The sequence below is a fragment of the Kogia breviceps genome, chromosome 12, assembly GCF_026419965.1.
Source record: "Kogia breviceps isolate mKogBre1 chromosome 12, mKogBre1 haplotype 1, whole genome shotgun sequence".
Taxonomy (NCBI): Eukaryota; Metazoa; Chordata; class Mammalia; order Artiodactyla; family Physeteridae; genus Kogia; species Kogia breviceps.
In genome coordinates, this window is record NC_081321.1 from 40002103 (window position 1) to 40026331 (window position 24229).

The window sequence follows — 24229 nt, forward strand, 5'->3', positions numbered from 1 at the left end:
TCTTTGGCCAGTAATTCTAATGTCTGAGCTTCCTCAGGATGGTTTCTATCAAATTCTTTTTTTCCTGTGAATGGACCATGGTTTTTTGTTTCTTTGTGTGTTTTGTAATTTTTTTTGAGAATTAGACATGCCAAGTAGTGTAAAGTGTTAACTCTGGAAATCTGATTCTCCTGCTCCTCATTTATTACTGATTTTTTTGCTTGTTGAGGGCTATAGCTGTTCATTTGTGACTTTTCCAAATTATTTTCACAAAATATATATTCCTTGTTGTTTGTGGTCACTGAAATTTCTGTTCCATTATCTCTGCATTTGGCATGTGACCTGGTAAAGATTTCCATAAATGTCTGGCTCTGAATGGGATAGTGCTGGTGGCAAAGGATTTTGTCCTTTTAAGTCAGTCACCAGGGGAATCTGCTGCTGTGAAGAGGGCCAAAACTAAGGCAAGCATGGGCACTGATTTCTCAGGGATCCACCAGACCAACCACAATGCACCCTCAATTTTTGGAGAACAAAGTCCCCACTACATGCCTTGGCACCAGCCAACAACTCCAGGAACACAAGCCACTGAGGGGCAGGGATGGTGGCTACTTTTGTATACTGCTCACTTAGAAAAGATCAGCAGCCTCTCCTTTTGTCATGCACTCACCTAGTTGTTATAAGTGTACAAGCATTCTTTCTTGCTTAATTATTGATGCAGTGGAGGTGCTTATGCATAGAGCCTATTCTGTTTTACCACTGTTTTTCTGTTTATATATGCAATTATAACTTTAGGATAATACCCTAGAACTAAATTATCTATATCGAAGAGTATATCCATTTACTTATTAGGTAGAACCAATTTACACTCTTACAATATTTTTTTTAAATTAATTTATTTTATTTATTTACTTTTGGCTATGTTGAGTCTTCATTGCTGAGTGGGGGCTACTCTTGGTTGTGGTGCCCGGGTTTCTCATTGTGGTGGCTTCTCTTGTTGCGGAGCACAGGCTCTAGGCACACAGACTTCAGTAGTCGTGGCTCGCGGGCTCTAGAGCACAGGGTCAGTAGTTGTGGCACACGGGCTTAGTTACTCCATGGCATGTGGGATCTTCCTGGACCAGGGCTCAAACCCGTGTCCCCTGCATTTGCAGGCGGATTCTTAACCACTGTGCCACCAGGGACGTCCCTACAGTATTTTTTATTTCTTTAAAATTTCCTGTGGTTGATTCTCTGATTTTCCAACTTTTTTTGGGGGGGGGCATACTACACATGTGGGATCTTAGTTCCCTGACGAGGGATTGAACCTGTGCCCCCTGCAGTGGAAACATGGAATCTTAACCAATGGACTGCCAGGGGAGTCCCCTTGACTATTTTTCTGTGAAGATTTTCTTATTGATTTGTATGAGTTCTTAGAGGAGCTTAATCTTCTTGTCAAATTAACTATTTGTATTGTTATTATGTTTGTGGTATTTGTGTGGAAATCCATTTTGTTGTAGCAAGATTACAATAAAAATATTTTTCTTTACGCCTTTGGGTTTGAATCTAGTTTTGCTAGGCCCTCTCTAAGAAAAAATTTCTTTTTTAATCAACATTCTTAAAATGTAGTTTACATACAATAAAATGTACTTATTTGAAGCATACATTTTTTATTAGTTTTTGCAAATTTATGCACTGTTGTTTTCTCAGTCAGTCTCCCCTCATCAGCATCCAGTGTTGGCAATTATTGATCTGCTTTCTGCTGCTATAGGTTTGTTTTTTTCTGTAGTTTCATATGAATGAAACCACACAGTATATTCTCTTTTGTACCTGACTTCTTTCACTTGCCATAATTTTTAGTAAAACGTATTGTAGCATGTACACGAATTTTTTGGTTTCCCAGGACATATAAAAGCTATATTTACACTCTACTGGAATCTGTTAGGTGTGCAATACCATTATGTCAAAAAATATACATACCTTAATTTAAAAATACTTCATTGCTTAAAAAAAAAAAAAAAAAAAGTGGGGCTTCCCTGGTGGCGCAGTGGTTGAGAGTCCGCCTGCCGATGCAGGGGACACGGGTTCGTGCCCCGGTCCGGGAAGGTCCCATGTGCCGCAGAGCAGCTGGGCCCTTGGGCCATGGCCACTGGGCCTGCACGTCCGGCAGCCTGTGCTCCGCAATGGGAGAGGCCGCAGCTGGTGGGGGATCTTGCCTTGATGTTGATGGCTGCTGATGGATCAGGATGGTGGTGGCTGAAGCTGGGGGTGGCCATGGCAGTTTCTTAAAATAGGACAAAAGTGAGGTTTGCCATATCAATTTTGTCCTTTCACAAACCATTTCTCTGTAGCACACAGTGCTGTTTGATAGCATTTTATCCACAGTAGAGCCTCTTAAAATTGGAGTCAGTCCTCTCAAACCCTGCCACTGCCTTAACAACTAAGTTTATGTAATATTCTAAATCCTTTGTTGTCATTTCAACAGTCTTCCCAGCATCTTCATCAGAAGGAGATTCTATCTCAAGAAACCACTTTCTTTCCTCATCTATAAGAAGCAACTCCTCATCTGTTCAAGTTTCATCATGAGATGGTAGCAATTCAATCCCATCTTCAGGCTCTACTTCTAATTCTAGTTCTTTTGCTGTTTCCACCACATCTGCAGTTACTTCTTACACTGAAGTCTTGAACTGCTCAGTTATCTATGAAGGTTGGAATCAACTTCTTCTAAACTCCTATTCATGTTGGTATTTTGTCTTCTTTCCATGAATCATGAATGAACTTAATGGCGTCTAGAATGGGTGAATCCTTTCCAGAGATTTTTGATTGACTTTGCCCAGATCTGTTATCTATGGCAGCTACTATATAGCCTTAAGAAATCTATTTCTTCTTCTTTTTTTTTTTTTTTTTTGAGGTACACGGGCCTCCCACCGCTGTGGCCTCTCCCGTTGCGGAGCACAGGCTCCAGACACACAGGCTCAGTGGCCATGGCCCACGGGCCCAGCTGCTCAGCAGCACATGGGATCCTCCTGGACTGGGGCACGAACCTGCGTCCCCTGCATTGGCAGGTGGACTCTCAACCACTGTGCCACTAGGGAAGCCCAAGAAATCTATTTCTTAAATAATAAGACTTGAAAGTTGAAATTACTCCTTGATCCATGGGCTGCAGAATGGAAGCTGTGTTAGCAGTCATGAAAACAACATGAATCTTAACGTGCATCTCCATTAAGCTCTTGGGTGACCAGGTGCATTGTCAGTGAGCAGTAATATTTTGAAAGGAATCTTTTTTTCTGAGCAGTAGTTCTCAATAGTAGGCCTAAAATATTTAGTAAACCATGTTGTCAGCAGTTGTGCTATCATCTGAGCTTTGTTGTTGCATTCACAGAACACACCTAGGTAGAGTAGATTTAGCATAATACTGAAGGGCCAAAGGATTTTTGGAATGGCTAATGAGTATTGGTTTCAAATTAAAGTCACCAGCTGCATTAGCCCATAACAAGAGAGTCAGCCTGTCCTTTGAAGCTTTGAAGCCTTGAGGCCAGGAATTGGCTTATCCTCTCTAGCTATAAAAGTCCTAGATGGCATCTTCTTCCAATATAAAACTGTTTTGTCTACGTTGAAAATCTTCATTACTTATTTTAGCTAGATCTGCTGAATAATTTGTTGCAGCTTCTACATCAGCACTTGCTGCTTCATCTTGTACTTTGATGTTGTGGAGACGTCTTCTTTCCTTAAACCTCATGAACCATCCTCTGCTAGCTTCAGACTTTTCTTCTGCAGCTTCCTCACCTCTCTCAGCGTTCATAGAATTGAAGAGAGTGAGAGTCTTGCTCTGGATTAGGCTTATACTTAAGGGAATGTTGTGACTGGTTGGTTTGTTTGTTTTTTGGGTTTTTTTTGTGGTACACGGGCCTCTCACTGTCGTGGCCTCTCCTGTTGTGGAGCACAGGCTCCAGACGCGCAGGCTCAGCGGCCATGGATCATGGGCCCAGCCGCTCCGCGGCATGTGGGATCTTCCCGGACCGGAGCACGAACCCGTGTCCCCTGCATCGGCAGGCGGACTCGCAACCACTGTGCCACCAGGGAAGCCCAAGGTTCTGTTTTTAAAAGAAGTATAATACTTGTTCCAGAACCATTTGTTGAAGACTATTCCTTTGTTGACTATTAAAGCATATATATGCTTTGGTCTATTTCTAGCCTCTGTTCTTTTCTGTTGATCTATGTTTATCCCTAAGTAAGTTCCCTGCTGTTTTGATTACTGTAGCTTTATAATAAGTTACAAAATCAGATAATATGTAAGTTCTCAAAGTTGTTTTGATTTTCCAAAATTATTTTTGGTATTCCAAGTCATTAACATTTTCATATAAATTTTCAAATCAGTGTGTCGGTTTTACAAAAATACTTGCTGGTATTTTGATTGGAATTGCATTGACTCTATAGATTAATTTGAGAGGATTGCCACCTTATTAATATCAAGTCCTCTAACATGGTATCTCCATTTATCTAGGCTTTTCGTTTCTCTCCTCATTGCTTTGTAGTTTTCAGCGTACATAACTTAAACGTATTTTGTGAAATGTATTAATAAGGGAAATGTAATTTTTTTGTGTTTGAGCCTTTTAAATCATTTGTACATTCATTACAGTAATGTAATCTACCCTACCTAATACAGAATCTCTTTCCTGAATCCATAAAGCATATTGTATTGAATGTAAACACTCCTTGCAGCATATTAACATGATTTCTTTACTACTTGCTCTTTGATGAAGTAAATTAATTTAATACATATTGATTTCTGCTTTATAGTACAGCATATACAAATACAAAATATAAATATTAGTATTTCTGTTCTTAACCTAATATTTTTTTTAATGGAGAGTTATTTATTTTAAAGTAGTTTAAAATCTGATGTGAAATTAGATTCTGACAATTTTTTTTAATAAAATGGCTTTAAATGCTTAAACTCCAATTTAGACCTATCATTTTTCTCAGATTTTATCTATTTTATATAAGGATGCTTTTGCATTAGTGTTTTCCTCTGAATCATAGTTATTTACGTTTTTCACAAAAATTTAAAAGTTATAAAAGCTATTATGATACCACAGTGCTATATTTTAGTATATCTTTGTGCCCAATTAATTGAAAAATTATAGTGTTAATGATTCAAAAATTAATAAAAATCACCCATGATAATTTGGAAGAGCTCTCACTCTTGTGCAGTGGACATCCAAGTTCAAGGGTCCTTGCAGATTTTGGCCTAGAGATATGCTTGTGAAGGAGTCCAGTGGAACATTTACTGTGTGTGCTAATAAGTTGCTTCACATTTTATCTTGTTTCTCTTGTAAATAAGCAAGAAACCATTTTTTATTGCTCTTCCTCCGTAGATCTACCTGGTATTAGTTCCTTTCAGGCTAAAGAACTTCCTTTGATGTTACTTAACAGTGCCCACCAGGGATGAATTTTCTTAGTTTTTCCTCATCTAAAGCTGTCTTGTATTTCACACTCATTTTTGATGGGTACAGAATTCTGTACATTGATATATGACATGGATACAGAATTCTGGGTTGATAGTTTTAATTTTTTTTCCTCCTTTTAAGACTGCATTGTTTTCTGGCTTCTGTTCTTTCTAGTGAGGCATTCTTGTAATATGTGTTGTTTTTCTCTGCCTGCCACCGAGATATTTTTTGTTTTGTTTTCTTTGGTTTTCAGTAGGTTGACTCTAGTGTGTCTAGCTATGGTTTTCTATTTATCCTGCTTGGGGTGTTCTGAACTTATTGTTTGTAAATTGATGTTTTTCACCAAATTGGGGGGATTTCAACCTCTAGGTTTTCAAAAAATTTTCTGCCTCACTTTCTCCTCTCCTTTTGAGATTTCAGTTACACATGTAGGACTGCTTGATTCACTGCGATTCTGTTTTTCTTCCATCTCTTTCTTCAGATTGGATACTTTCTGTGGACTTGAATTCATCTTCAAGTTGTGTTCTAGCATTTCCATTTTAAACAATATATTCCTTCTCTGCTGAGATTTCCCCTTTTATTCAGTCTTTAAGGACATTATTTCCCTTTTATCCATAGCATCTTTATTTGGTTTTAATAGATTAATTAGTAGAGCATGGGTATTGTTGTTTCATCTTAATCCCACCTACTTCCCGATGTCCCCAGGTATTTTGAAGCAAATTTGAAACTTAATTTCATCTGTATATTAATAAACTAATATTGGTATCTCTAAAAGAAAGGAATTAAAAAAAATAGCCACACTACTATCACACTTTTTGAAAAATAAACAATAATTTCTTAAACATCAGGCACTGTTCACATTTTCCCAATTCACATTTTTTCTTTCTCTTTTTTCTTTTCTAAAATTTATTATTTGGGGAATTGCCTGGTGGTCCAGTGGTTCGGATTCGGCATTCTCACTGCTGGGGCCCCAGGTTCAGTCCCTGGTCAGGGAACTAAGATCCCACAAGCCATGGGGAGTGGCAAAATAATAATAACAATATAAAATAAAGTACAGTTTATGATTTGTCCACTACCTCTTTAGTTTTACTTTTGGAAGTATGTTTTTGAAATTACTGTTATTTGTCTTACAAAGTTTCTCACATTATACATTTCGTTAGCTATGTGGTTTCTTATTGTGTTAAAATACACATACATAAAATTTACCATCTTAACCATTTTAAATTTTAATTTCATTTATCAGTGCCGTAATATTAAACACATTCACATTGTTGTGCAGCCATCGCCACCATCCATTCTCATAACTCTTTTCTTCTTATAAAACTGAAACTCTGTGCCTATTAAACAGTAACTCTCCACTTTCCCCTCCTTCAGCCCATACTTTCTTTGATTTTTGACCATTTATCTCATATAAATGGAATCATATAGTATTTGTCTCCTTGTGACTTGCTTATTTCACTTTAATATGGTGTCTTCAAGGTTCATCCATGTAGCATATTGCAGAATTTCCCTCCTTTCTAAGGCTGAATAATCCATTGTATGTATATATAACAATTTGTTTATCCATTCATCTGTTGATGGACACTTGGGTTTGCCTTCCACATTTTAGCTTTTGTGAATAAGGCTGCTATGAACATTGGTATACAAATTTCTCTTCAAGATTCTGCTTTCAATTCTTTTGCATATATACCCAGAAGTGGAATTGCTGGGTCATATGGTAATTCTATTTTTAATTTTTCGAGGGACCTCCATACTGTTTTCCACAATGGCTATACCATTTTATATTCCCACCAACAGTGCACAAGGGTTCCAGTTTCTCCACATCCTCTCCAACATTTGGCTGTTTTCTGTTTCTTGTTAATAGCTATTTTAATGAATGTGATATGATATCTCTGTGGTTTTAATTGCATTTCTTCAATGATTAGTGATGTTGAGCATCTCTTCGCCTGCTTATTGGCCATTTATATATCTTCTTTAGACAAATACCTATTCAAGTTCTCTTTCCACTTTTGAATTGGGTAGTTATATTCTTTTTTATTTTAAAAATGAGCTCTTTTTTTAATAAGTTTTTTAAAATATAAATTTATTTATTATTTTTGGCTGCGTTGGGTCTTCATTGCTGCATGTGGAGTTTCTCTAGTTGCAGCAAGTGGGGGCTACTCTTCGTTGCGGTGCGCGGGCTTCTCATTACGGTGGTTTCTCTTGTTGCGGTGCATGAGCTTCAGTAATTGTGGCTCATGGGCTCTAGAGCACAGGCTCAGTAGCTGTGGTGCATGGGCTTAGTTGAAGCCCGTGCATGAACCCATGTCCCCTGCATTGGCAGGCAGATTCTTAACCACTGTGCCACCAGGGAAGTCCCAAGTTATATTCTTGAGTGTAGTTTAACACAATCCTCTGACCTCTGTATTTCATGCAAATTGGTATCTAGAACTAGAGGCTTAATCAGAATTAGATTTTATTTTGGAGCAGCAAAGAGAACAAAAACATGTAGTATATGTATTTGTGTATCTCTCTTATACTAGCTGCTGCTGATCATTGACTAGATGTATTGATTTGTTAAGGGTTGCAAAGTGGTACTGTTTCTGTGCTATCTTTTTTCCATTTATTATTTGAAACACTTCCATAAAGAAAAGCTTTTGTTCACCTTCATTACCCTGAGGTACAGCTCATATATACAATGTATGATAAATGCTTGGTTCTAGCTTTTACTACCAGTTTTCAAAATAATGTGTTGGTTCCCTGGCAACCTTCAAAAATGACCATTCAGATATTTTTTGGTTTTGAATATTTAAACATATTTGGTGTGTTCATTGTCCTTACTGATGAAGTATGGCCTCTTTGAGTCCTTTTGTCATGGTAATTTTCAATGTTCCTTGCTCTCTAGTGTGACAAGATGTTCCAGGCTCTTGTACATTTTGTGTCAAAAGGCTCTGGAGTTGCCATGTTACTTTTATGGGAAAGTAATGTTTTGCAGTCCACTGGTTAGGCACAAGGAGTACTTCTGGCTAATGGTTTGGTTATTATTTCTAAACCTTTTCTTGAACAGAGCTATTAAATACTTTTTTTTAAGACAATATATATCATGAGTTTATATCGATGCTTTTGATTTAAATTCAGGCTACATGGTTTTTATTTCTTCAGTTGCCATCTGCATCTCTTTTCTCCCATATGAAAATCTCAGATGTCAGTGACCCCAATATAATTTATGATTTGCTATATCCAAAATCACAGACAGAAGTCTCAGAATAACAATACCAATAGTAATATAATTCTGAAAACAAATTAAGACTTTTTTCTGTACTTTGCCTTGTGGTTTGTTCCTAAGGAACGTTCATAACAGTTGATTTTTACTATGGTTCAAAGCCATTTAGAGTGTCTCTGTGTTATTCCTCTAGTTGCATACACATTTAGGTTCATTTTGCATTGAACTTTTACAAACTCTTTTTTAAAAATTTTATTCAATATGTGCATGGCTTAAAAGTAAAATATCTAAAATAGTATATTAAATTCATATTCACGTGTCTGTGTGTGAATGCAAGTATATCTTCATATCCACATCTAACTTTATCTAAACAATACCTTACTATACATACCTTTCTCCTTGCCTTGCCTCTTTTTTTTTTTTTAATAGTATTTTCTGGGAATCACTCCATTATAATATTTAGAGCAGTTCCTCACGTTTCTTCCCTTTTTTTTTTTCTTTCTTATATCTGATAATTGTGTGGATATACCATGTTGTTTTCAATCATTGATGGACTGTTGGGTTGTTTTGTGTGTGTGAGCATGTGTTTGGGAGATTTGTGGGTCTGAGCCCCCCACGCCTCCCCACTTCCTATCATAGTAAGTGTCAGTGAATAGCCGTATGCATCATTTTTTTAAAAACCTCTTTTTGGTCTGTGTATATTGTGGTAAAGTTTCCTAGAAGTGGGATTGATAAGAATATGATAATATGCATATGTGATATTTTGGAAGACATTGCTGAATTTTCCTTTTTAAGGGTTGTGTTGTTTTGAATGCCCATCATCAATGTATCAGAGTACCTGTTTTGCCACAGCCTTATCAACAGAGTATGTTGTCAAATTTTTATACTTTTTCCAATTTTATAAGTGAGAAATGTTAATTCCATTTTAATTGCATTTCTCTTATGAGCAAGGTCTAGCATCTTTTCATATAAGAGCCATTTGCCTTTCTTTTCCCCCTTGCTTGTGATAAGTTGCAGTTAGTTTTAATATTTTGACTTTCATGGCTTTGTTTATTATATTAATTTTATTTGCCATGTAAAAGTTTTTAAAAGTACAGCTATCAATCATTTCCTTTCCTTTTGCTCTACTAACTCTATAGTACATGGAAATAATGACATGGAAAATATGTTCCAAATGTAAATTAACTATATCTGTGAAAATATACACTTAATCCTTTGTGATTATATCCTTTGTGTTCTTCTTGCTTCTAGGCAAGGATAAAAGCCATCAATACGTTTTTTGCTAAGAATGGTTATCGATTAATGGATTCTAGTATGTATAGTCCACCCATTCAAACTCAAGCACAGTATGCCTCACCGGTCTTTATGCAGCCTGTTTATAATCCTCACCAACAGTACTCTGTTTATAGTATTGTGCCTCAGTCTTGGTCTCCAAATCCCACACCTTACTTTGAAACACCACTGGTAAGTGAGATCCTTACAGAATAATACAATTTTTTCACTGAAGCTGAAATTTGAAGAAATCAGCTAGAATTAGAGTTCATGTTTTATTTTGTTTTGTGTTGATATTGGTTACTTTCTGGCTTTTAAATGGTGATAAGGATATTTGATCCCCCATGTCAAATATATACATATGACTAAGTTGAACTATTGGTTCCTATTATTTTATTCTTTAAATGTTGCTGGGTAAATTAATAGATTGGAGAAATCCTGAATGATTTTAAATGATTTTAGTTTTGTGAAACTTTTTCAGAGAGAAATATTCTTTATTAAGTGTTGAACCAGTTGTTCCTTGTTCTGTAATTCAAGTGATAACTTGGAGTGAGTATTGCAAATGTTTAAAATTATTTTTGGCTTATCAAAGAAATTGATGCTAGGTTAGTTCATCAGAAGTTTCTTATGACCTTCACACCAGATTTTTGTCTTTACTGTGACTAGCTTTTAAACATTAAAATTTTCTTTTAGGCTCCTTTTCCCAATGGTAGTTTTGTGAATGGCTTTAATTCACCAGGATCTTATAAAACAAATGCTGCTGCTGCTGCTGCTGCTGTGAATATGGGTCGACCATTCCAAAAAAATCGGTAAGATAAAAAACGATAGCTGGAATTTATTTATTTATTTTTAAATTTATTTATTTAATTTATTTTATTTTTGGCTGTGTTGGGTCTTCAGTTGCTGTGCATGGGCTTTCTCTAGTTGCGGCGAATGGGGACTACTCTTTGTTGTGGTGCACAGGCTTCTCATTGGGTAGCTTCTCTTGTTGCAGAACACGGGCTCTAGGCGCACGGGCTTCAGTAGTTGTGGCTCACGGGCTTAGTAGTTGTGGAGCACAGGCTTAGTTGCTCTGCGGCGTGTGGGATCTTCCCGGACCAGGGCACGAACCCATGTCCCCTGCATCGGCAGGCGGATTCTTAACCACTGAGCCACCAGGGAAGCCATGTACTCACTTTAACTGACACAATTGGTTAAAGCATTTGAATATCTTTTTTTTTTTTCTTTGTCCCTGCCTTGCGGCCTGTGGGATCTTAGTTCCCTAAGTTCCCCAGATCAAACCCCAGGCCCACGGCAATGAAAGCACCAAGTCCTAACCACTGGACTGCCAGGGGATTCCCTGAAGATCATTTTTAAGTGTTGAGAAAATTTTGCTACATATACACATTCTTAATTGCTTTATGAAGTTTCAAATGAGAACTCTTCATATTATAAGAATGAAGGATTCTTTATAAACAAAAGATTACTTGTGTTCTTGTAGATGACCCTTAGTTTGGTGATACAGTAATAACAGCAAAATTCAAGTATTGCTAGGACATATGAGTAGAAGTACAGTGAGCTTTAAAAACACACACTGTCGGGCTTCCCTGGTGGCACAGTAGTTGAGAGTCCGCCTGCCGATTCAGGGGATGCAGGTTCGTGCCCCGGTCCGAGAGGATCCCACATGCCACGGAGGGGCTGGGCCCGTGAGCCATGGCCGCCGAGCCTGCGCTCTACAACGGGAGAGGCCACAACAGTGAGAGACCCGCGTACCACAAAAAAAAAAAAAACACACACTGTCCTCTAACCTCCATCCTGTTGTTCCAAAAAGATTATTTAATTTCCATGTGCACACAGAGACAGTGATGTTTAAATCTGGAAAGACCTTTGTTATGATGTAGTTTTAATTCATTTTACAGATGAATTGAAGAAAGTGAAAGTTGAAGAGGCTAGGGTTATGTGGCCTTTTATCATCAGCAGACCTGAGATTAGCACATTTTCTTTTCTTCTATTATAGCTAGTAAAGTTTTTTTCTTAAAAATAATTGAGTTAGGGCTTCTCTGGTGGCACAGTGGTTGGGAGTCTGCCTGCTGATGCAGGGTACACGGGTTCGTGCCCCGGTCCGAGAAGATCCCACATGCCACGGAGCAGCTGAGCCCCTGAGCCGTGGCCGCTGAGCCTTTGTGTCCAGAGCTTGTGCTCCACATTGGGAGAGGCCACAACAGTGAGAGGCCCATGTACCACAAAAAAACAAAAGAAAAAATAAAGTAAAAATTATTGAGTTAATACAAATGACAGTTTATAACTTCCCTTGTGAGGAGATACAGATTTCTCATGATTAGAAATAGTAGCTTTGTAAAAATATGTATCTGTTGATTTCACATTTCTTTGAAGAGGTGAATTTTGCTTTAAACAGTTACATGAAGTAGACATCTTGGTTATAAGAGACTAAAAACAATTTTTAATAACAACAAAAAGTATTGGTGTTTGCAGATGCTTGACTTAAAAATACATTAAGTGGGCTTATGGTATTCCTTTATTGTCACTTGAAAGCACTGCTGTGCTTTCAAGAGGTAAAAAAAAAAAGAAGCCAAGAATGACAGTCAAGTCATTCTTGGCTTTAAAATTTTATTTAATTATTTATTTGGTTGGTTGGTTGGATGGATGGATGGACCCAGTCTTAGTTTTGGGAGGTGGGCTCCTTGGTTGCAGGAGGTGGGCGCCTTAGTTGAGGCATGCATGTGGGATCCAGTTCCCTGAGGCGGGATCGATCCTAAGCCCCCTGCATTGGGAGCGTGGGGTCTTAACCACTGAGCCACCAGCGAAGTCCCAAGTCATTCTTGCTTATGAGGAGATATATCTGTGGTTTTGAAGGTACAGGATAGGTTTAGTATAATTTTGCTTGTTATTCAAAGCTACTTGTGGGGCTTCCCTGTTGGTCCAGTGGTTGAGAGTCCACCTGGCGATGCAGGGGACATGGATTCGTGCCCTGGTCCAGGAAGATCCCACATGCCACGGAGCGGCTGGGCCCGTGAGCCATGGCCGCTCCGGCCGCGCGTCTGGAGCCTGTGCTCCGCAACGGGAGAGGCCACAAAAGTGAGAGGCCCGCGTACCACACACACAAAAAAAAAACTACTTGTGTACAATTTTTTGCTTTTATTTGACCAATACAGGTTGTTGTTAAGTTTTAGTCACAGAAATAATACACAAATACTTCTTATAAAAATGCAGATATTGCAGATGAACTAGAGCCTTTTGACCACCAACCCAAATCCTTGCTTCCTTCTTACTTCTAAGAAGTGACCACTGCCAGGCCTTTATTTTTATTTATTTAAGTTATCAGTCAAGGAGCAGTTTATTACATTAACCTTGTAACAGCCCAGTGATGATCACTAGACCTACTTAGAGAGAATAGGACTAACTTTCAGAAGTCTGGGCAATTTTCTACCTTTCATGCTTTATCTTTCTGTCACTTTTCTTCTTCCTTTACATCTTTTATCACTTCTTTCTTTCATCATTCTTTTTTCTTTTGCCAAGACTGCGATTGTAAAGTCCCTCTCTGTGAAGGGTAAGATTATGAGATCTGAGGGCTGTTAAACCTAATAACTTGTCTACTGGGTGTATTGAAATGCAATGAGAAAATTTCAGTGAGTGATAGTTTCTAAACAGATACATAAACAGCAATATCTACCCCATGAGGTCATTTTCAGATTTGATGGATAATGTAAATTAGTTTGTGTTAGTTGACATACTGTAAATTTCATTGCTGTTCAGAAACTTCTGTAACATATAAGTAATTATCTGGAAAAGTATTGTATATGAGAGTCCAACTTTATAGCCTAATTTTTATGTTTAAATTTTAGTAGTAGTAATCTAATTTGTTATATTCTCTAAAGAGTTAGTAGGATAGCTGGAGATACTATTGGAATTAATGTTTAATTGTTCATAATTATGAGGTTTTAAATCCCTATTCAAAGAACCAGGAATTTACAGTGTGTTATTAATATTATAAATTTGTAACTATGAAAATAGACTGTAAAAAAAAATGGAGTATATAAACTACAAGCAAGGGGCTAAATAGAAATCTAATACTTCCTTTTTTAATCTCCTGTAGAGCCAGGGTCCTCAGTTGCTTGGGCTTACTTTAGATGTTTTCACTATTGATTAAACTGCATCCTCTCTCCTTTGCCCTACCCTAGCTTCATCTGCTTACAAATTGTTAAGAGAGTTGGGTACTTATACCCATCATCCAAGATAAAAGCTACTTTTGTTAGATGTAGGTGGTTTTTGTTTTTGTTTTGTTTTGCTTTGTTTGTCTTTGGTTTGGTTTGGTTTTTTGTTTTTTACCAGATTCCATACTTTAATTCATGAAGTCATGCCAGGCTATTAGTTGCGTTATGTTTTCCTAGTTTTTTTGTCCCACATCTTTGTTGGATCTTTGAACAACTGATTTCATTTGGAGAGGTATGCTTAGTAGGAAGCTGGGATTTTAATATATTCCACTGCTCCTTACTTTTTAAAAAAGTTATCAGTCCCCTAAAGAGTTTTTTTAGACTTTTCCCCCAATTCCCCCATATGAAAATTTAATACTAGAGATTATTGTATATCTATTTATGTAATGTATGCCAATTCTTACTCCCTTTGGGGGTATTGTTGCTCCACTGAGAATGTATGGCATAGACTCAGCCAGCTTCCAGCCTGGCTGATTTAGATGTGTCAGAACTGCAGTTCATGTTAAAGAAATTAGCTAAAATCCTACTTATATCCTAAATTTGGGGGTAGAAGTAGCCTTATCTTGAAGAACTTTGGATCACCTCCCAAATCTCTCCAAACAGCTTTTTTTAATGTAAAAATTCTTTGCCTTTTAAAAATAATATGTCTGAGACATTAAAGTGTTTACATTTTTACAACACAATGCTTCTGTGTCCAACCCAGTTTATGGAAAATCAGAATATAGCAGAAGGCAATTTTTAACTTGGCCTGTTAAGAGTTTCTACCATTAAGAGAAAATATTTTCTGTTTTAATTTATCCTTTCACGTATATGGTCTTATATTTCTTATAGTGTGAAGCCTCATTTTAGGTCAAGTGGTTCAGAACACTCAACAGAGGGCTCTGTGTCATTGGGGGATGGACCACTGAACAGATCTGGTTCAAGGAACTTTCCAACTGAACGACATAACCCTACAGTAACAGGGCACCAGGAGCAAAGCTACCTTCCAAAAGAGACTCCCACTTTGCAGATGGAACAGAATGGGGACTATGGTAGGGGCAGGTAAGGAAATATGGTAATAAATATGGAAATAAGGTATATGAAAATTCTTTAATCATAATATGAATGTTTGAAGACCACAATCTAGTGATTTTTAAATTCAATTATTAGTATATAGTTATGCTAAATAAATACTTTATTCATGTTATATGTGTTACTAGTTTTTCATAATTAAGAAATTCAGAATGCCCATATAGCTCTGAGTCAGAGGTTTATAAAAGTTATTCTGAAGTTCTTTACAGTTCACTAAGGAAAGATTAGCTTAGAAAGATAAGATTCCATCTGCATCATAGTTTTAATTTCTAGCAACATCTAAACTGTGGGAATGGGGTTATATGTTATCTACCCTTCCTAAACAAAGCAAAAAAAATGAACCCTAATATGCTTCTGATTTGGAGGGAACACTGCTAATAAAAATGGGCCCAGCTTACTTAGTGGTAGTGGTGGTAGTAGGTGAAGTTTTTGGTAGATTAGCTCAGGATCTCTTCAGAAGAAAATATATCTTTTAATAATAAAGGAGATTTAGGAAGTATAGATACTTAAAATAGAAGTTCACCCATCTTTGATAGAATGTATACATTTGAAGAAACTTATGAGTTGTCCCCCCCACCTGCTTCCCCACCCCCACTCCCTTTTGTCATTGTTAAAAGGAGAACTCTCTTCAGAGGTCGAAGACGTCGGGAAGATGAAAGGATCCCAGTAAGTTTTGTTTTTTGGTTTTTTTAACCTTTAATTACATACGTTCAATTTTTTTTTTTCTTCTGTGATTTACTATGGCGTCGACTTCTGGTGTATCTTTTGGGTTTTTGTTTTATTGATTATAATATTGATTATAATTAGAGCCTGTTCTTGACCCTGAAATATCCACCATCACCACTACCCCTCACCCTGAAAGCACACATATAGTTAGAGCTTTGACTTGTGTTGCTCACTTTAAAAGAAAATTACTGGAATACCTAATCTATTCACATGGTTTAAAATAAAATATATTAAAATATTCCATGGAAAGTTTAATTATTGCTTTATTAATGGAAATTTAAAGAGATTCAATCTTTTGATTTTACAATGCTGTTGCAAACAGTGCAATGATAACGTCATATAACCATCACTTCCTATGTGTGCAATAGTATCTGAAGGAGAATCCCTAGAAGTGGGATTTCTGAGTCACAATTCAGTAAGTTGCTGCCTAATGGCTTTCTATAGGGGTTGTGCTGATTTTCACTCTCAAAAAAAGTTTCTGTTTATCCATAAGCCTTACAAAGTATATGATTTTTTTGCCAGTCTGGTAGCATATGTGATTCACTTTTAAAGCTCTGTTGGATGGTGTTGGAAACTGTTATACTATTTATTGTTACTTGGGGGCAATTTTCTACCTAGCGCTGATTCTTATGTTTGCCAATCCTGTAAAACCACTTAGGGATTTTTAAAAACATTTTTATAGTTCTAGGCAGGTTCTTATTTGAATCCTCACTTACCTAGCTTCAAATTATTCATATTTTATTGTGTGTGTGGTTTGTTCATGGTGAATGTTTGCCATTTTTTAACTGTGGTCAAAAGGAGTTGAGGAATAAAAATAGTATAGGAAGACATGGAGGTCTCAAGAAAACCCTGCCTGGAATTTACATTTATATGATAAATGTGAAATATAATACTTACTTTACATGTATAAGTAGTGAATTATATACATATATAGTAGTATACTATATAGTGTACATATGAGTATACAGATATCACATGTTTAAGCAGTGAAAAGGTACAAATTTTCAAAGAAGAAAATTATTGCATTATAACACAAAGAATAGTCAGTCCTTGGGGCAAACTGTAAACCTTTTAAAAGTGTTGGTTTTTCATTTATAGCTTTCTATACCATGGCAGCCTTGAGACTTTTTTAGGATACCTTTGTAGCAGTCTATGTGAATCCTCAAGTGGCCCTGAACAATTGAGTAGACGAGAGATATGGTTGGAGGTCTGTTTAATATGTTGAAAATACCTGGATTGAGGACTGAAGAAACAGGAGACCGGCATGCTTCTTAGTACAAAGGGCAGGGTGGGGGTACCCTTGTGCAGTAAGGAGATCTTAGCTAGAGGTACAATTTAGGATTTTTAATTACATGTAGTAATTAAAGTTACAAGAGTAGATGAGACCATGCAGGGGACTCTCAGTAGAGTAAGTGATTTTAAAAAGGGCTGAGAATGGAACATGAGGAACATAGCAGCTGTGAGGCTGAAAAATGTGATTATTCATTTTGTTGTTTGAAGTATCCAAGAGAAATCCAAGTGGAGATAGCTAATAGGCAAATTGATATCTGGGTTTCAGGCAAAGATCTGGTCTGAAAATATTTAAGGCATACAGCCTAGTGACTTTTGGTAAATTTTCAGAGTTGTGCAGCCAAAAATTCACCAAAAAGTGAAAAAGATTGTTTTAAGAGTTGTTTGCATGTAGGTAGTAGTTGAAGCTGTGGATAATGGATATCACACAGAGAGAGTATGGAAAGGGAGAAAGAGTGGCAATCATAGAAACCAAAACCATCCAAAGAGGTGGTCAGGAGGAGAAGAGCACATGCTTGTCAGATCTGAGAATGAAGGAAAAGAGGTATCAGAAGCTAACGGAAGAATGAGCTCCCACAGGAAAGAATGTTTACCATGCCAAATGCTAGAGTGAGGTCAGAAAAAAAAAGTCTGTCAGATTTTGCATTGTGGAAGAAGGCATTGGTGACTTGTCAAAGCGATTTTAGTGGTGCGGTGAGGGAGTAGAGAAGAAGATACAAGTGAGAGGCTTGTCAGAGGGTATAGAGAGTGGTAGGTGGAGGAGAAAGATGAAAAGATTTTCAAGGAAGGATACTGTTTTCCCTTGAGACTATAGAAGGAGAAAAGATGATGGCAAATTTAGGTAGTGTAGGGGTTTTTGTGTTTATTTTTGTTATGGAATAGGGTATAGCAAATTTAGAAAGCAAAGAATAGTGGAGATTGATTAGAAGGTTTAAAGAGTGTGGCAGAGTTTGCAAAAGAACCAAGAGAAGGAGCTGACTAAAGGATAGGTCGGATTGATCAATACTAATGAGAACTCAACTAAAATGAGAATCCAAGAATTTATAGGGGAACAGTTCTCTTCATTAGGTGGAGTTTGGTTTGTTTGTTTCTTAGAGCTTTCAGCTTCTGTGGTACAGGATTAGAGAATGAGATGAGCATGTAACCTGTTTTTTGATTTGTGTCTTTTAGAGACCCCATCCTTCAACAGCTGAAGCAAAGGCTCCAACACCAAAGTTTGACTTATTAGCCTCAAATTTTCCTCCTTTACCTGGAAGTTCATCAAGAACGCCAGGTGAACTTGTTTTGGAGAGTAGGATGTCTGATGTTGTTAAAGGTGTCTGCAAAGAAAAGGTAAACACTGAAGCATCCAATCTTTATCTTATGGGACCAATCTTTTGCCTTTGTTTTCAGGGTTATTTAAAATTTCACTTGCACTCAATGCTTATTTCTGTCATAGTGTTTATTCATGGAATTTTTAGCATACTTTGAGTATTATGAAAAGATTTGTGATAAAGCTACACAAGGTCAATAAAATGTTTCTTCACCTTTGCCTGTCTTTGTATCAGTCAACCCAGCTCGGTAGAACTAATTTGTGAAAGCTGAATGGAAAGTGCCACTTCCACTTAAGTGCATATATCGATAATTAAGTGATAATGCGAATGAATTCTAAGCGACTCTGGTAAACTCAGTCTTCCAAGTAAATGGAGAGTTGATGTCAAAAGGTTGGGATAACCCATCCTCAATATTTTTTTGAGTGTAGACCTCTTTATATGCTAAATCCTCTTGCCCCACAAATCTTTCTCATTTTCTACCTTTTGTTTCTAACTCAGCATTTTTATTTTTATTTTTATTTTTTTTTGCGGTATGCGGGCCTCTCACTGTTGTGGCCTCTCTCGTTGCGGAGCACAGGCTCCGGACGTACAGACTCCGCGGCCATGGCTCACAGGCCCAGCCGCTCCGCGGCATGTGGGATCTTCCCGGACCAGGGCACGAACCCGTGTCCCCTGCATCGGCAGGCGGACTCTCAACCACTGCACCACCAGGGAAGCCCTCAGCTTCATTTTTAAGAGTACATGTACATAGTATATCTAGGCTTTTAATGAAAAATAGTAGTCCCCTGCTACCACTTTCAACTCTAGCTTTTTCTCCTGACATTTAACCCTGTATATCTAATTAACATGTTTATACTGCTCCTTCTTAGATTTTTCAGTTTTAGACGTTGTCTATTAACTTTACATTCTAGAAGCTAAGGGTTTAGCTTTCTTAAACCAATATACTTTTCTCATCCTCTCAGCATATTGTACTTCATCATATTTATGCTGCCATCAATTATAAGTTGCCCCATTATTTTGGTATCACTAAGAAAGTAAAAGACACTGCCAGTTAGACTAGGTCATGCCATCATTTGTATGTCACATCTCAATATTGCATCATTTTTTTCCATAACTGAGGCTTATGGTATATTGTTATTATGTCTCCTTTCTTATATTCTGCACAGCTGTGTTCCTGGGACTTCACTGTCATCCTGGGAATTTTCTTTACTCTTCTTTGGTGGATCCCTTCTTTTTCTTACTCTTGTTTGACTTTCCCAAATTATGGTGGGTCACATCTTCCCAGGCTTCCTGTATAAGGTTTTTAGTATAAATTTATTGAGATCTTGCATTCTGAAATGTTCTTCTGTTCTCATACTTGATCAGTAGCTTATCTCTGTAGAATTCTCTACTAGAAATCATTTTCCCTCAGAATTTTGAAGGTATTTCACTGTCTTCCCTTGTTAAAAAAATTATGCAATTTTGTAATTGTTTCACCACTTCTAAGATAGACCTTTTTTTAAAAAAAATTATTATTCCTAATGAAAGTCAGGCTGTCTTATAATTTAAAAACGATTGTAGTTTTAGTGGCAGTGTTTTTTCATAGTATATAAAATTATGGTGTGTTTTAAAGTTGATGGCTTCTCAGATTTGGTGAGGTATGATACACAGACACATTTATTTATCTGTTTGTTTGTTTGTTTATGGCTGCGTTGGGTCTTTGTTGCTGTGCACATGCTTTCTCTAGTTGCGGCGGGCGGAGGCTATTCTTCATTACAGTGCGCAGACTTCTTACCGTAGTGGCTTCTCTTGTTGTGGAGCACAGGCTGTAGGCACGCAGGCTCAGTAGTTGTGGCTCACGTGCTCTAGAGCCCAGGCTCAGTAGTTGTGGTGCACGGGCTTAGTTGCTCCACAGTATGTGGGATCTTCCCGGACTAGGGCTCGAACCCGTGTGCCCTGCATTGGCAGGTGGATTCTTAACCACTGCACCACCAGGGAAGTCCCCACAGATACATTTATAAAGAATAATAATAAAGTGTACTTCTTATAATTCCAGCCCACAAATATGGGATGAACACTTAATTTGATATTGGACCTTGTATGTTGAACCTCTGATTTTCTTGTTTGGCTTTTCTAATTTTTATCTTTGTACCTGTCTATATTTTCTACAAAGTTATCCTGAATGTTACCTTTTAAACCTATTGAAATTTTAAAATATTTTAATCCCATGCCCCTAAAAACCTATTGAAATTTTTATTTTGTCGGTCGATTTTAATATCTAGGGCTCTTTCTTGATATTCATTTTTTACTTGTGTTAAAATGCACATAACATAAAATTTATCATGTTAAGCATGTACAGTTCAGTAGTGTTAAATGCATTCACATTGTTGTGCAACCGGTCTCCAGAACTGTTTTTATCTTGCAAAACTAAAATGGTTTACCCATTAAATAGCAGCTCACATTCTGCCCCCCTTCTCTCAGCCCCTGGCAACCACCATTCTGCTTTGTCTCTGAATTTGACTACTCTAGGTATCTCATATAAGTGGAATCAAACAGTATTTGTCTTTTTGTGACTGGCTTATTTCACTTAGCATAATGTCCTCAAGGGTCATTCTTTGTCGTAGTGTATCAGTACTTCATTCCTTTCATTGTGCAATAATATTCCATTGGATAGTTATACCACATTTTGTTTATCCACTCACCAGCTGAATATTTAGCTTATTCTCACTGTTTGGCTATTATGAATAATGCTATTGTGAACATTTGTGTATAAGTTTTTGTATAGACATGCGTTTCCTCTTGCCTTTATAACTGAGCAGAATTGCTGGGTCATATGGTAACTCTATATTTAACTTTTTGAGGAGCTTCCAGACTGTTTTTACAAAGTGGCTGTATCATTTTACATTTCCACCCTCAGTGTATGAGAGTCCCAATATCTACATACCATCACTAACATTCATTATTGTCTGTCTTACTGATTATAGCTATTCTAGTGAGTGTGAAATGGTTTCTCATTGTGGGTTTGATTTGCATTTCCCTAATGGACCGTTATGTTGAGCTTTTCATGCATGTGCTTATTGGGCATTTGTTTATCTTCTTTGGAGAAGTATCTATATAAGTTCAATTTTGAAATGTTTCCACTTTAAGGATAAGGAAGAGTTGAGAGTTAGTTGCCCAGTGACTGCAGAGGATGAACAGACAGACTGCACCTCTGCCCAGCCACTCAGTATGAGCACCAGTCCTCCATGTACAGCTGAGCTTTCTGCATTAAGGTACAATTTCAAAGTAGATGATCTTTCACATTAAGATTACTTTTTCTTCTGATCATTTCTCAGGTGTTTCTGTGTGCTCTATACTAAACCTAATGTCAAGTTCTTTTTTCCTTAGCACAACTCAGCAAGAAAAGGATCTAATAGAGGATTCCACTGTTCAGAAAGATGTTCCTAAGCAGACAACTATACCAGTTTCTTCCCCGAGTACTGCAAAGCCATCGAGAACAAATACTGCTTCACCGTGTAATAGTAACATAAGTGCAGCTGTAGCTGTGGCCCTACAGGTAACTTGATGAATTTAGTTTAGCGAGAATAAAACAATAGGTTAAATAATGAGAAATTTTATTTTTCACATAACTCTTTGCTAGAGCAGTGTCATTTGGAAATAGCCCAAATTGGGGCTGGTTGCCCGCATCGAAAAAGGAATTTAAAGTCACTCTGAAGAAATTGGAAATTTTAGCCTTGTTCAGGGAATGAAGAAATTACTGTTTATTCTGTTTGTTTTGATTGCTTTATTTCCAATCAGATTGTGGTTAAGTGAAGCTTCCTTCTCATTATGATGACTGTACCTTTTTTTGGGCTAGGGTATAGAGGCTTTGAACTTCTTGAAATTCTTTTTTGTATAATGCTTAACAAATCTATGAAACCCATGAGGGGCCACTGCCATTTTTATTCAATTTCCAGAATCGTTTTTATAATTTGAAAAATATAGAAAGCAGGGGGAAAAAAGCCACAGAATTTACCTGTAAGTCTTTCATTCATTGATATAACTAGTGCATTTTTGGTACAGCTCTTTCTTTTTTCTAGGTTAAGAACATTTTATCTTGTCTTTTACTTTATTTATTTATTTATTTATTTTGCGTTATGCGGGTCTCTCACTGTTGTGGCCTCTCCTGTTGCGGAGCACAGGCTCTGGACGCACAGGCTCAGCGGCCATGGCTCACGAGCCCAGCCACTCCACGGCATGTGGGATCTTCCCGGACCGGGGCACGAACCCGTGTCCCCTGCATCGGCAGGCGGACTGTCAGCCACTGCGCCACCAGGGAAGCCCAAGACTTTTAAATTATATTCAACAAATTTTATTTTTAAAGATTGTACCTGTACACTTTAATAGCAGTGTATAAGAGACTGCCTAGTGCCCTTTCCTACAAGATAACTTACTGATTTCTTGTGGTTAACACTATTCTTTCTGTACTTTATTATTTAGAGGATATGTACCATAAATGTTTTTGTTACTTCAAAGGAACCTCGGAAGCTAAGTTATGCTGAAGTGTGCCAGAAGCCCCCTAAAGAGCCGTCTCCAGTTCTTGTGCAGCCACTGCGAGAACTTCGCTCCAATGCAGTATCTCCCACCAAAAATGAAGAGAATGGAGCTCCTGAGAAGTCCTTCGAGAAACAACATGAGAAGCCAGAAGCAAGGGCTAGTAAGGATTACTCTGGCTTCCGAGGCAATGCCATTCCCAGGGGAGCAGCTGGAAAAATCAGGGAACAGAGACGCCAGTTTGGCCATAGGGCTATACCTCAGGGAGTGACTCGACGTAATGGCAAAGAGCAATACGTGCCACCCAGATCACCAAAGTAAACAAAGACAAAAAAACTGTTCAAAAACTTCTCTCTCTTCCCATTAAACTTGAGCCTGGCTATATTGAACTGTTTTGGAGGGGAGGGCATGGCCAGGTAGGAAACAAGAGAAAGTACATCCTTAAATCATTATGGATTTTGGAGTTGTGAGCTATAGAATCCCAAAATTCATCTCTAAAGCGATTTTAAAATGCTGGAGGATTCCAATCAGTATAAATATATATATATATGTATACATATATAAAAATATAATTTTTCTATTTTTGTTTTTGATTTTAATTTGCAGAGATCTGCCTGGAATCAATTTTGAGGGTTCAGATTTAGCTTGGGAAAAAAACACATTATACATCCTTCAGTATAGGAGATGAGGGAGTGAGAGAAAATATTTTTTGAAGAAACATTTCTGTAAAATTAGAAATTACTTTTTTTAATCTATTTAAAGTTTGGCTTGGAGAATGCCATTTCTGCCTATATGGCCTTGTGTTGCAAAACAGATCAGTGGCTGGGGTGACTGTTGTGGTGTGAGTGTGTGCAAGTATGATTGAAGCCAAATCTGTTATCCTGTTAGTAAATGATTTGAAAACTGAATGTAATACTTGAGTAGATTTTTTTTTTTCCAGTTTGAAATTTAGTCTGTCTTTTTGACCTTACTAATATTTCATCCAACAAGCTGTTAAACTCTGATTGTACTTGGGGATGTGACTACCAATCAGTTTGATACTCAAGGAAAGAATGGGGGTTATTTGAAAAATTAAAATTTTGTGTTATATCTGAGTGGGTGGGTCAAATGGAGCTCAGAAGTTTAAGCTGCCCTGTGATTTTTCTCCCCCCCCCCCCCCCACAAAATAGGAAATGATTTCTTTTTTTTGTTACTCTGTTCTTTGACTACCCACCCCCAAAAGCAAAA

At 37.4% G+C, this 24229-nt stretch overlaps 1 protein-coding gene across 8 annotated transcripts in view; it reads left to right on the forward strand.

Annotated features, from left to right (window-relative positions):
- LARP4 (La ribonucleoprotein 4) overlaps positions 1-23910 on the forward strand; it is a 63547-nt gene extending 39637 nt beyond the window's left edge. For 5 of the 8 annotated variants that reach the window (XM_067009271.1, XM_059082773.2, XM_059082775.2 and 2 more), the window contains 8 exons: positions 9859-10071; positions 10573-10688; positions 14922-15131; positions 15779-15827; positions 18348-18509; positions 21617-21741; positions 21857-22025; positions 22985-23910. In XM_067009271.1, the coding sequence (XP_066865372.1) occupies positions 9859-10071; positions 10573-10688; positions 14922-15131; positions 15779-15827; positions 18348-18509; positions 21617-21741; positions 21857-22025; positions 22985-23323 (1383 nt within the window). In that variant the 3' untranslated portion in view covers positions 23324-23910. Of the gene's footprint in view, positions 1-2440; positions 3216-9858; positions 10072-10572; positions 10689-14921; positions 15132-15778; positions 15828-18347; positions 18510-21616; positions 21742-21856; positions 22026-22984 lie in introns of those variants that run through there. The other 3 variants (XM_067009269.1, XM_067009270.1, XM_059082776.2) reach the window with 2 other exon arrangements.
- The last annotated feature ends 319 nt before the right edge of the window (positions 23911-24229 follow it).